Raw genomic sequence first — 14,512 nt, 5'->3', positions numbered from 1 at the left:
TCTCATATACATGTATATAGTAAATCGTTTATGAAACGATACAAAATTACGGCTTTAGTTTATGAGATAAAATAGTGTAATAAGATCCCTGGTCCCGGATTTACGTTACTGTTATCATAATATGTATATATTTCGTTATGATTAATATGTGTTCATCACAGTTCATGATGAATTTTTAGCTTTATAAGACTTAAGTATAACGTAGTCAAGGGGGGCGTTATTACACCTGTAACACCCCCCTGAATACGCGCCTGATGGTTTGTGATGAGGAAATACTAGTAAGTTTAGTGGAAATAAGACCATCCATTTATGATTTTGGAGTCAAGGACCAAGTTTTTATTTAACGGATGAATCCATAATTTTTTTTTTTTTTTTATGATTCTGTTTTAAATTTTGTTATGTGTACCACATGCAAATCGCAAAAACTTCATCAGAAGACATTTTTGTTTTGTCTAGGTAGTGTACACTTTATAAAAACAAATTGTTTTTAGTTAACTCAACACGAAAATGACTAATACTGTCTAACGCAATTTTGCTCTTTTGGTGTGCGATCGGCCTAAAACAATCAAGTATCGACAATCGACAAAAGACAATCGATGAAACAATTCTTAGTAACCCGAAATAAATTGATAACATTTTACAACAATGTAAATACAATAGTAACAGAAATCCATTTCTAAAAATAGAACGCGCTATCAACTGATAGATGTCCATGAATTTGCCCCCCCTCCCAACTTGACTGATCGACTTCCAAACACCGCCAAGTAATTGCAAATTATTGCAAATCATATTTTAAGAATTGCAAATTTCTCAAATAAACGTCAGCACTTTTTTTTTAGGGGCCAACTTCATACTCCCCCCCCCCCCCATCTTGACCGATCGGCTTTCAAATACCATCAAATAATTGCAAATAATTGCAAATAATTGCAAATTGTGTCTCACTAATAGCAAATCTATCTAAGTATTTTTTACCGATTTTTTAAAAAATTTGATCAGCCCCCTCCCCAATCTTTACCCCAAATACCGTCAACACCAACAACTCTCATATAATTTTCAATCGTATCCAACTATCCCTTTGTTGGTTTTCCTCTTTCTTTTCTCCCTTTAACGTTCATATTTATAACCACTCTTACTAGCTTTTGTTTCCTCTCGCCTCATCTAACGCCCAAACCATCTCAGATTATTTTTTGTCCTCTTTTCCACTTTCGACGACCAAGTTTTACATAATTATTAAGATAACTGTTGGAAAATTACTTCACAAACTATAGATTATTTACTACCAAAACCCTACAGGAATTTTATACATGGTATAAACGCTATATAGGTGTGTCTCAGTTTTAGTGCACCTACAGCAAATGTAGATGTACTAAAACCGGAAATAGATAGGCGCGCGTTCAACACCTGGCGGATTGTAACATATTGAAGTAAAAAGAATTTTATAATTTTTTGATAATGCAATTGTTATATTTGAGCTAGTCATGGTGTAAAGGTAAAGTGATCTGTGTTTTCAATACAACTTTCATAATATTACACTTGTTAATAAAGTGTCGTCACAAAATTGGTACATAATAATACAATCCCTCCTATTCTTCTCCTTCGACTACAAAAAAATTAAAAATCGAGTAACGTGATGAAAATCTAGAGGATATCTGGAATAACCTTGTGAAAAAAAATTGGAAAAATGTTAATTAGTTACGGTACAAAATTGGTACACAAAAAAGTCCTGTTCTTTTATTTAGATGTATAGAATATATGGATATAGATATAAATTACAATACTTATAATTAGCTTTGAAAAATAAGAACATTTTTTCAATATTACAAATTAATATGTATACTGATTTTTAATACTAATATAATAAAGTACCATAAACATTAACGTGAAAATAGGAATGTATTTCATGTATATCTTGATGAGTTTTTAGTTTTTTGTGACTTTAAAGGTTGATTATTTGTTTATTTTTTTTTTTTTATTTAAACATATTTTTATTTGTTGAGTATGTGAACATAATTTTTATTAGTAAAAATTATACTATCAACAATATTAGGGGATATAATAGTAGAGGGAACTTGCACATTTTACAGAACACTTATGTACAAATTATCTAAAGATTGTGTAAATTAAAAAATATTTCAACCATTTTTATGCTTGTTATAGGTATTTTAAATTTAGATAAAATAACAATCAATACTTAATATTTTGTATAGGGATTCCCGCTTAAAAAGTTACCTTTTTGCTTGTCTTCCGACCTAGGAGTTTTTTATTAGAATAATGATATAGCAATTTACGTAATTTTAGTAAATATCTTTACATTTCCTTTATTTTTTTTTTCTGTTGGATAACGATTTTCTATACTTAGCTTTATATTTGCTATTTATGTTATTGATTGTATTCCGCAATTTATTAATTTATAAAGACCACACGGACAAAACTTCACAAAAAAGTAGAACAATATTGGTGTTTACAAATTCAAATTATCAAACAGTGACGACCGTTACGTTGGACGATTGTCTAAGGACTGCATTTTTATAATCATTGATAGTACAAACGATAATTATTAAATTTTTAGAATTTTAAAATACAAAGTACAACAAATTACAAAATATATATTATCCTTATCTACGGCTCACTTGTGCAGCATCGGGGGACGGCGACGCGATGGTTGGGAATGCAGTACGGGGTCACTTTATGCACTCGCAGGCAAATGTCAAATAACATGTAAATGAACAGTAAAAATTTCACCCTGAAGACACGTTTTTACTTTTAAAAGTATGTTCCTATAAATAATCCGGTTTAAATTCTGAAAAAAAACTTATAGATTCTTAAAAACATTTCAAATGCATCGCTCGTGTTACAGTTTAAAAAATATTTTTAATTATTTAATTATTTCTATATTGAAGTTACAATTTTTTGAGTTTTGTAACCATTTAAAAAATAATATTGACAATAAAAATTCAAATTTTATTCCGACCGATGCATCAACCAAATATTGAAAAATCAAAATCCATTTTCAAAACTTATGTTGGATGACGCATTCTAGAGTATGATTAAATTTAGAATATGTTATTCTCAATCAAAAAACTGGCAGATGTAGAGGCTCTTTAATGAATTATGTACTAAAATAGGCGAAATCATACTACAAAGATATACTATATAGGTACTATGTAATATATCTATGTAGTAAAAATATATTTAAAATATTTAAAAACTTACCTTGTTGGCCATCATTTAAAGGAATAGAAAATTCTTTATTTTCTTACACAAGATAGGACACGACTATATCAATAGAAACACAGAGCACCGAATGACTATTATCAAAATAAATAATTCCAAATATATCAAATTTAACTTAAATATATATTTTAATATTAAATAATTTCTAAGTTTAGAAACAAAGCAAAGAACCCATTAGAATAAATGAATATGTGGAAGAAGTATACTCAGAATTCATCAATTGTTAAAATGTATTTTAGTCACAATGAATATTTCCAATATTTTCTGAATCGAGAAAATCTGAAAAAAGATTATTACTATAATCATAATCATATAATAATCTATATTACAAGTCTAACTTACAGATAATATTAAACTATAAATAAATTAGTATAAATTATAAACTCTTGCTATAATATAAAAATGTATGTATTTAATTAGTTAATAATTACTTAACTATGTTAAATACTATTTGAGTACAACTTTTTATTTACATTTTTATAGATAAAAAAATAAAATACTATTATTAGCTAACTATTATATGATTTCGATTTTCAAAAAATTCCTGGGGATTTACAAATTTTGAAACTACATATTTACAATTTTATTTACAATTGTTAACTCTCCACCAGCTAGCGCGGCGGTCGTCCCATCCGGGTACGGTGCTGGGCAAATTGGTTGGGTAGAGCATTGTTCGGCAACCTGTACAGTGTGTAAGGTGTGCGTACGGACAGCCAGTGTGGTGTTTAATTTGTATTTTGTTTGTTATAATAAATGTGTTAATTATTCATTTAAACATACTGTTTTTATTAAAACTGTGAGTTTGCGACTGAGAAGTTAACACAATTATTTACAATTTGTTTAAAGCCTTTAGGATAAATTGAGTGAATTAGTGAGTGGTTGACAATGATTTGCAAAATATTCGCCAACAATAAAAAATATGTTTTCTAATCATGGAAGAAATCTTATACCTAATAAACCACCTTTTTATGAAACACCCTGGTCTTCAAAGTGTAAGAGTATTAGGCTAATTTCCAAAAACTTTCATTAATTTTCTATTAATGATCTTGTAAATTCGAATACAAGACAAGGCGCACTTTATCTATATTCCTTAACCTTGAATTTTTCATTTATAATTACTATGAAAATAATAACAAAATACACTGGAAACAATGGAACTTTATAATGTTAAGAAACAGGTAGAGGAATTGTTAAACATGTTACAAGACAAAAGAATAAATGCAAATTAAATCTTTGATTTATTATTTACTGACGCAGTCTATAGCAGATTATTTTGAATTCACTATTACTTGTCCAGAAAACTATCACACAAATACAATTATTCATGTGACTCTCCCAAAGACTACTATCGACCATCAATTTTTGTATCATACCTTGATTCAATAATTCAGTTTATCAAAGAAATATTAGAAAAAAGTAATAGTGTTGCTTTTTGTTTACAACAGCTTCATCCAGCATTATTTAGGAAAATTAAAAAACAAGAGTACACTGAAAACAAAACTAATATTTATAATTTTGATAAAATTGAAAGTGAAAATTGGTATAGTTTATGGCAAAACAAATACTGCCAAAATATGGATATTATAGATTTACTAGAACATAGCAAAATATTTTTCCCTAGCATTAAAATTGCATATGAAATATTTCTATCCTTACCAGCTACAAGTTATACAGCCAAAGGGTCAGTTAGCACTTTACGAATGGTTAAAACTTGGTTTTGGTCTACGACGGATGAAGATTGATTTAATGGTCTATGTATGTTAAATATTCATCGTGAAAAAGTCTATAAAAGAAAAGAAAAATTCATTGAACCGTTAATAACAAGGATTGTATTTGAACCGTGAATACTACAGTTTTTATTTAATAACGACTACCTAAATTGTATATAATTCTGAGATATTTTTTTGTTTACTAAGAATCTATTTTTTAATATACTTTTTGGTGTTTGATTTAATTATGGCCCCTCCTCATTCATTTCTTGCGGGCGCTTATGATTAGAGCTATGTATATTATTAAGACGATAATTATAATCACAAGTGTATAGGTACGATTTTTAATTTTCCAATAAATCGGCAATACAAATGCTACTTGGAAATGCCACACAATGGGTTCCTAATAGCTTATATTTTCGATTTATCGTTGTCAAAAGCTGGATAATATAATATTTGTACGACTGTCTATGTCTACATGTTATTATTTTTGTTCAATTGTTCGAATGCTATTGTCACCGTCGAACAAATAAAATGAGTAAACTGGCTAATAAAAGTATAACTTTTTTTTTTTATAAAACTTTAAAAATACTAAAAACATACCTCAGAAACTTAGTATCAGCAGCGTAGAAAATTCACTGTGCAATTACAATTACTGCAGATGACGTCATAATAGAGTTAACTCGAAAAAACAAAATAAGTAAAATTGTAATATGTACAAAAGTTATCTAAAATGTCTTTATATTTGACGGGAATACTAAAACTATATGAGATTTATATCTTAAAATACATTTTGGAAATGATTTTTAGTTTATCAAATTAATGCTTGATACAGAAATAATTGCAGTGGGTTTGAATAAGATAATCAGTGGCGTATCCGGGATTAATTTAATGGGGGTGTTTTAAAATTTAATAGACTTATTCTCCCTCCCTCTGTATTAAATTAATAAATACCACGTATTTATATAAATCATTATATTAATGAAAATTATTATATTAAGACAGTATATGTAAAATATACAAGTTGTATACAATGTTTATTCAAATTATACTCAGGGGGGTGTCTCACCCGCCCTTTAAAAATATCAGCCGGCTTGTTTCATTATAGCCTAGAAGGACCTAATTTTACTTATGGAAAACAAATATTACATATTTCATAATACAGTGTACACACGAATCAAATTGATATAACTACTTATTATACTATATATTATAGTATATATATATAATTAAATTGTCAATTTTAAGAACGTGCGACACTGACACATAACAGTGTGTTCACCGATTTAGGGAACACTAAATTTTTCGGCCTGATTTGTTTGGAATAAATCGATTTTATTTTCACAAACTGGTGGAATATGAATCCACATTTTTCAATACATTTCAGTTTTTTGAGAATTCGGTCTGCACATACGCAGTAAAAACTTTTTTTTTTTAAATGCTCCGTGGTCAATCAATAATTTTCCTATTTTAATAAATAATATGTGTGGTGGATGGAACCGACCTGGGTATTATTCAGCATACATTTTTGCTGACTGACGAGAATTTCTATAACATTTACCATAAATTGCATTTGCACTTTTTCTTGGTTGTTCATTTTAACCTAACTATCACATTATGATTTTCGCACTATGACAATCGAAACAAAAATGATTCATTTTATCTACGTTTTAGAGCAATGGTGGCCAAACTTTTTTTTCCTCAGGTCATAAAAAACAACTTTTTTTTTATCGCGGGCCATAAAAAAATGCATTCTAAATTTTTTTTTACGTAAATGCAAAATATTACAGTTATACAAATAAGTGCTGTAATATAGAAGACTTTCGCGGGCCAAATATTAAATGATGGCGGGCCGGAGTTGGCCTGCGGGCCATAGTTTGGCCACCACTGTTTTAGAGTATAAAATTTATAATCAAAACAGTTTAATCTATCTATAATTACGAGTTAATAGGTAAGTATAATTTATGGCTTATCGATATTATACATCTAATAATAATGCATATTATTATTGTTATAACTTATAATTATTTAGTATTAAATTATCTGAATAACTGTGCTAATTAACATTATATCTAATTATTTCAAACCTCGATAACTTTATATTTTATAAAATAACTATTGTCTACTTGTACTAATTGTACCTAGTCAATTTTTAATAAATAATTTTGTATCTATATTATGATAGTCTTGCTTATAACATTTCTAAAAAAAAATACGTACAAATATTCAAAAAGTAACCAATAAGAATTAATTATAATGATTTTATATATGTTTAAAAATAATTTAAAAAATGTTTTATTTAATAAAATTGATATGGCTCTTATTCAGTCAATATTGAACTTAGAGTCATAGTTGATAGATGAAAATTACTTAAAAAAAATAGGCCTACCCGAATATGGTGATAAAAATAGGTGTTGCTATTTAAAAAAAAAAGTTGTTACTGCGCATACGCAGACAAAATTCTCAAAATATTTTGAAATGAATCGAAAAATTTATTCATATACCACCAGTTTGTAAAAAAAAAAAATCGATTTATTCCAAACAAATCCGGCCGAGAAATTCAGTGTTCCCTAAATTAGTGAACACATTGTATACCTACATGTTAAAAAGTAAAAATACGACTACATATAGTTAATTATACTACTTACATTGAGTAAAAAAATTTTAGTCGGTATTTTTCATATTATTCATCCCCCCCCCTTGATTTTCATCTTCGGGACGGCATTGATTATACTGTAAGTTTGCAATTTGGTGAAATACCTTAAAATATGGTCGAAGAAGGGTGTTTTAATACCTATATCACCTCCCCCTAAATACATCCCTGAAGATAATATAATAAATATTAAATAATAGTGATTCAAAATTCTACAAAAATTAGATTTTATAAAATAACTGTACAGCTGTTTATATTATAATATACATTAAACCACTGGGGGACACCCCCCTTTGAAGAAATCCTGGTTGACCCACTGCTACCAAGTGATTATTAGATACACTCCATGAATGATAACATTTACTTGACAAAAAAGTGAAAATATTGTTTGTTAATCTTAAACTGCTATGATTGGTATAATTTATTATTTCTGATATCAAATTTTATACTATGCTAATATCAGATAGATATAAAGTGCATATCACAGATTGAATGCAAAACATATTAGTCGTAGCAAAATAGTGTTGCTAATCTATACATTAACATAATATATAAAAAACAACTATAAAACATGTTAAAACAATTATAGTCCTTTATTTTTTATTTAATTATTTTTACAAAATGTATCCAGGTTCATTTCCTATACATTTGAACAATTCTTGCACTAATTTCACTGCACAATGTTTTAAATAAGCATACACTTTTTTCTTTACATCGATACAAGTTTTTTAAAATCAAATATGTAAAAACAATTCACCTCGTAAAGGGTTAAGCAGTTTTTTTAAATTTTTTTTGTCTAATATAACAATATCAATGAGAAACATGAAACAATAGTTTTTTTAATTTATGTTATGAACATTTTTTTTTACCGCTGCCACATATTAACTTTCATATCAGTTGTTTTATACATCAGTCTCAATAGAGTTGCACCAAAAAACTTTTTTTTATATATATATTTGTTAATTGTTGTGCAATTAACGAATATTATTGAAAATAAAAAGTACAGAGGGTAATGAAGGTGAATTTATTTTCATTATAAATAAAGTCAAAAAACAATTTATAGACATATATAAGTTATACAATTGTAAGAAAATTAAGAAAACTTAAGCTTACAAATATTTATAATTGATCTGTTTTGATTCACCTTCTTCCCCTCTTCCTCTTTCAAATATAAAATACAAATTTCATACTTATTCTCAATGTTTACTATACAAAGTAAAATTACTCATGAATAATGTAATTTAAACTGTCTAAACAATGCTTTATAACTTTACATAATAGAAACTCTCTAGTAATCACCTTTGATCTACTAAAGTACATATTATTATATTGATATAACTAATTATTAAATAATGTAACTGAACTGTCACTAATATCAAAACATTATTAAAAAAGCAAATTAACGAAAGTATTTTGTGTTTATATATAATATATACACGGTATAAAAATTATATATAAAACAAAAAGTATAAAAATTCTAATTACCATTTTTGATTCATAAAATAATTATTTTTTCCAAAATAGCATTCTAAACAAACTATGGAATACAATAAAATACGTAATTTATTATATAACGTGTTATTTGAGACAATATCAAATATAATAAAACATCAATTGTAGATTATTTATATAATATAAATATAATCATTTTTTTAAGTACAAAAAAAAAAAAAAATGGCAGTGTGGCATAATATTAACTGTACAAGTGCACTGAGATACGGTGTAAATGTTCAGAAGGGCAGTGAATTTAGAAATTCTACGAGTGAAAAGTCATATCTAAATAAAAATGAACATTTAAAATGTTTTATATTTATTTTTAAATGTTTCCATTCAAAATTAAAACATATGCACCAGTGATACCAATATAAAATAAGACCAAAATGTATTACATTATAACCTAAACAACTGATGTAGAAAAAATTGATTTCATTTTGAATTTATTTAAAACCATTTTTTTTTTTTTTTTTGTTCAATATTCTTTATATTATAATTTATAAACTTATATTATGTCTGTGATTAATTAATAGATAAAAAGCATTTGGACAAAAGTGACCACATTGATTTTATTGAAACATTGTTATCTACTACTTATATATATAGTATACAAATATTTTAACAGACAATTTAATTCATTATAATATTGTCAAAAATATTTCACTGAATAAATGGAAACAAATAAGAGAGGTTGTATGTAAAACATCATCATTATTAACATTGAATATTTATATTTTCTATGGTCAAAATAATAATGACAATACATTTTCTTATATCTATTAAAAGAACAAGATCATTTTTCAATGGTAATTTTTAAAAAAAATTTCTTTACAAAAAAAAATATTAAAATGTAATAAAAATTACACTTGAATTTTCTAAGAATTAACACTTGCACAAACAAAATCATAATTGTACATAACATTATAAATATATAATTGTATTAAAATTGATAAGTGGGCGGTTTTTTTTTGCATTTACGAGTGACATAGTTTTTACTAAGATATCAACACAAATAAATAGAATGTAAAAAACATCATTTCATTTATTAATTAAATAAACTATCTCTTAAAAATATTATATCAGGTAGGAATATCCAAATTAAATCATTTGGAAAAGAGCTTTATAACTTTTCCCCTCATTAGTTTAGTCTTTCATATTATTATTAGAAGATTAAAATAATTAAAAAATACCAAGGATGCACTCAAATGTAATTTAAAATAATAAAGACTGTAGTAATAAAAAACAAATAATAATAACATAGACAAATATTTAGAGGGAAAAAATTAGAATAATATACCAATACGGATAAAAAATTATTTAGTTCTTTAGAATTTCTCATAACTGTAAATGAGAGCATTGGTTTAAAACAAAAATTGTCTAATAATAAATTTACTATATTTTGGGACAGTAATTTAGTAATAATAATCTAAAAAAAAAAAAATTAAACAACACCAGGTTTACCTTAATTTACAAATAGTATAATTATTCCATCTACATATTCAAAACAAACAATTACACTTATGACCCAAGAAAAATTGGTATTTTATTAGAATACCAATTTCTTCCTTTTTCCTGAAAAAATAACTATGAATACTCAAAAAATTTGATAACTATTGCACTGGTAGGATACATAAATTGAGTTTTGATGATAATAACAATAAAACAACACAAAAAATAATAATATTTTTAAAATTATTTATAGAAGTAAATGTAATTTGAAAAATTATTTTTACAGGATTTGAATCAAATCAAGTAAGTCCTTTATTAAAAATTAACAAGTAATAAAGGATAATTATAATTGGCCTATTAGTTATTGATCATTAAGAAAGAAATCAGTAAAGTAATTAGAAGACAATTGGTCTAAAAAATTAATAATAATAAAATAATATAAATATCAAAATGTTGATGTTTACAGTCTTCATCTCAATACACACACAAACACACATAAATAATAGCTATTTCATTTTTACTAGTCATTTTGTTTTTGTATTTAAAATACATAAAATTTTATTAAAAAAAAAAATATATATAAAATAAAAAAAAAATTAATAAATAAATAAATAAAATAAAAAAATGTTTCTAACTTTTGTAATGCACTACACTCGATATAAAATACTTTCCTTTAACAGAATTACTCATTTAGGTTTTGAAAGCATAACAATAATAAGAATAATAATAAGAAATAAAAAAATAATATTATACTTATGTACATAAGAGTGCCATTATTACCTTAAGCCCTGAACCTATGTTTGTACATGTTTACAACAAACGCTCTATGCTTATCAACTAAAATATGTTAGTATACACAAATTTTTTTTTTTTTTAACATATACTACATTTTAAATCTAATATCACAGGTTACGCAATTAGAAATGATGTTTCTTACATTTCATGGAAAAAAAAAATATATATATTTATATATATATATATATATATAAATTTGTTAATAATATAATTAATTGGCTTATTAATAAACATTTATATGTATATATATAAAAACATCCAACACGCAGGTACAAAACAGTACAGTCTCAAAAACCACACGAGGATAACAAAGAAACAACATAGCACCCTCATAGTTAATAATAATCTGTTTAAAGTTCTTAGTCAAAAATTAAGTTTACCAGTAAATAATTTAGGAGGCATTTAAAAATGATAACATAACAGTTTAAGTGTTAAACTTTATCTAAACTCCTGGTGTTTAACAACAACTCCTAATTTACCTACAGTTTCAAACATTAAATATGTATAACTTTATTTAAGCGCTTTTAAAACTAACACATAAATTAATATTATAACCTGACATGCTAGATAGTAAATTTTCAATATATTTGTTTATATTTAAATAAGTAAAACCAAATTGAAATAGTTATCTAAGAAGTAGTAGAACAAATAGTCGAATAGATGTTCAGAATTATACATATTCACCTAAGTCTGCCTATGGTTGTCAGGGGTCTGAATGACCAAAAAATATTGACAGTCTTCAAAATAATACCAAGTAACACTAATAGTGCAACCAGGTACAAGGTAACTAGCTGAAGCAATTGACTATGGCATGACGTCCCATATTTCGGCTAAGAATGGGGGTACTACTCTGTTTTTTAGTTTTAGTGTCATACATAGTTCAGAGTTTTCATTGCCCAATGTGCGCAATTCTGTAAGTACTGAGAGAAGTCGCGCATATCTGATAGTAGCTGTATCGCGATCTCGATTATCTACATAAGCTTTTAATGATTCTAAGTAGATTTCTTGAATTTTTTCCACTTTCCAACCATCTAATAAGTTTGGTCTACCTATACATAAAAAAAATTATTAATATTAATATAAATTGTATTTATAAATTTTAAACAACATATTTATCCATTATATTTAAAACTACTTAATATAGAATTATAGTATACTTTATAAAATATCACAATTATCAATAATATGTACTTAATATTTTGAACAAAAATTTGTCATTAAGTTAAGTAAGAAATTAATAAGACAGGTGAATCATATGTTTAAATATAATAATTTTATAATACTGCTTCAATTAGCAATACAAGTCAGTCTGACGATTAATTTTTTTTTAGGAAACAGAGAATTCCATAATACTACAAAAAATTAAAAATATTTATATAAAAATGATTTAAATCAGTTTTCAATCTTTTTAAAGTGCAGACCACCAATTTCGTAAAATATTTTTGAAGCCCACCAATAGTTATATATATGTTATTGTTTATAAAAAAAAAACTTCATTGAACATTATTCAAGAATTAAATAATTTTATATGATTATTGAAATATCTGAACTCCACAAGAGAATCAATGTTTGGATTAAAACAGAAAAGTTTTAGCTTTAAATCATTCTCAATATTCAGTTTATTACTGTATTTATCTTTAAAAAAATTAAAGTAGAAAAAGGTCGTTCACACAGTCCCACAGGTTGTCGAAATAAAGCCCATTAAGTTTCTATGTGCAATTTTAGAGATTGATGGATAGTCTTGTCGAATATTTAAGTAGAATAGTAATAACAGAGTGGTTTTAAAAAACGATTTTAGAGTCTGATCATATTATGAAAGTTCAACCAACTTCCTCATTTGCTGATATTTAATACTTTAAAATATACGTTAATAATTTTAATATTATATGGTTCACGGCCTAGTACCACCCTGTTCGCAGTTCACGGCCCATGAATTGGGAACCGCTGTCTTAAATGATTCATAATTTTTATTTCAATTAATTTTTGTGACATAAATACATATGCTGTTTGGTAAAGCATGAATTTTAGTTTATAAGGATTTAATGTATTGGCAATAAAAGACATAAAATATAATTACTTGAAAATATGACAATTGCGGTCAATAAAGCATATTCTGCATTATCCACCTTCATCTTATACATAAACCGACTAAATGATAATTGGTTTTCAATGGCATCTCCTCCCAAACCAGCCTTATTATAAGAATCTGCTGAAAATGGTTGGTTGTTTGCAAATACTATAGAGTCGGTAGTTATATCATATTTTCTAGCAACCCTAAACATCATAGCTTCACTCGAGCAAGCCTATAACAAGGAAATTAACATTTCAGTTCTTTCACAAAATTAATCCATTTTCAAAATAACTGTTACCTTCAGTAGAGTTATTTGATCTTCTCTGACAAGCTTATCAAAACCTGGTAATCGTTTGGCAAACTCAACAATCAATTGAACGGTTAGAATTGTCATTTCAGTAATAATTCGATATGTTGTGTCACTTTGTTTTTCTTCATCAAACTCATCCACATTTTGCTATAAAAATAAATAACCGTAAAGCATAATAATCAAGGTTAGGGTTTATGAAAAAATTATCAAATCAATAAATACATTGTTTATTGTTAAACGTTTCATGTCTTTTTCACTAGGAGCTTCATATTGATCCTGGAAGTAAACTAGACGGTGGATTAATTCTTTTTGTTCAGAACTCAAGGGTTTCACTTGGTGATGATAAGGTACAGGTGTCATAGGTGTGCCCATTATCATTGGTTCACCACATTCAATCTAAGTAAAAACATACAACATTATTCAACATCAGATGGGATCAAAACGATTGGACTTACCTTCATCTCTGTAGGTTCTATTTTGACGATTTCAGGAGAAACATCAGTAGTAGAGTTAGGTTTATCTTTTTCTCGTTGAGCTTTTTTCTCCTTTCTTTTTACGGCGCATTGGACTTCTGGTACAACACCTGTGAAAAATAAAATTGTTATATTCAACAATTTTACTATAGAAGTTGAAATGTATCGAGATCTTTGGTATTTTTTTTTAAATGAATTGGTATTTATATTTTGAGGGATAGTCGTTAGGTAAAAAATTTATTATTTATTAAAAAAAAAAAAGAAAAAAAAAATGTTATGTTTAGCGTAATGTAAGACGTAACAAAATTGTTTAATAATTAATAA

The 14,512-nt window shown here is 26.3% G+C and overlaps 1 protein-coding gene across 3 annotated transcripts in view; it reads right to left on the bottom strand.

Moving 5' to 3' along the window:
* Positions 1–11,151: 11,151 nt before the first annotated feature.
* Positions 11,152–14,512, bottom strand: part of LOC112687021 (ecdysone receptor) — a 45,857-nt gene continuing 42,496 nt past the window's right edge. For 2 of the 3 annotated variants that reach the window (XM_025559540.1, XM_025559539.1), the window contains exons 4-8: positions 14,171–14,298; positions 13,938–14,111; positions 13,704–13,862; positions 13,412–13,637; positions 12,139–12,383 (exon numbers count right to left, since the gene is read on the bottom strand). In XM_025559540.1, coding sequence (XP_025415325.1) covers positions 12,139–12,383; positions 13,412–13,637; positions 13,704–13,862; positions 13,938–14,111; positions 14,171–14,298 — 932 coding nt within the window. Of the gene's footprint in view, positions 12,384–13,411; positions 13,638–13,703; positions 13,863–13,937; positions 14,112–14,170; positions 14,299–14,512 lie in introns of all 3 variants that reach the window. The other variant, XM_025559538.1, reaches the window with a different exon arrangement.

The sequence above is a fragment of the Sipha flava genome, unplaced genomic scaffold (assembly GCF_003268045.1).
Source record: "Sipha flava isolate LNK unplaced genomic scaffold, YSA_version1 32_pilon_pilon, whole genome shotgun sequence".
NCBI lineage: Eukaryota > Metazoa > Arthropoda > Insecta > Hemiptera > Aphididae > Sipha > Sipha flava.
The sequence above is the reverse complement of the archived record's forward strand: the minus strand, read 5'-3'. Positions and strand labels throughout refer to the sequence as shown.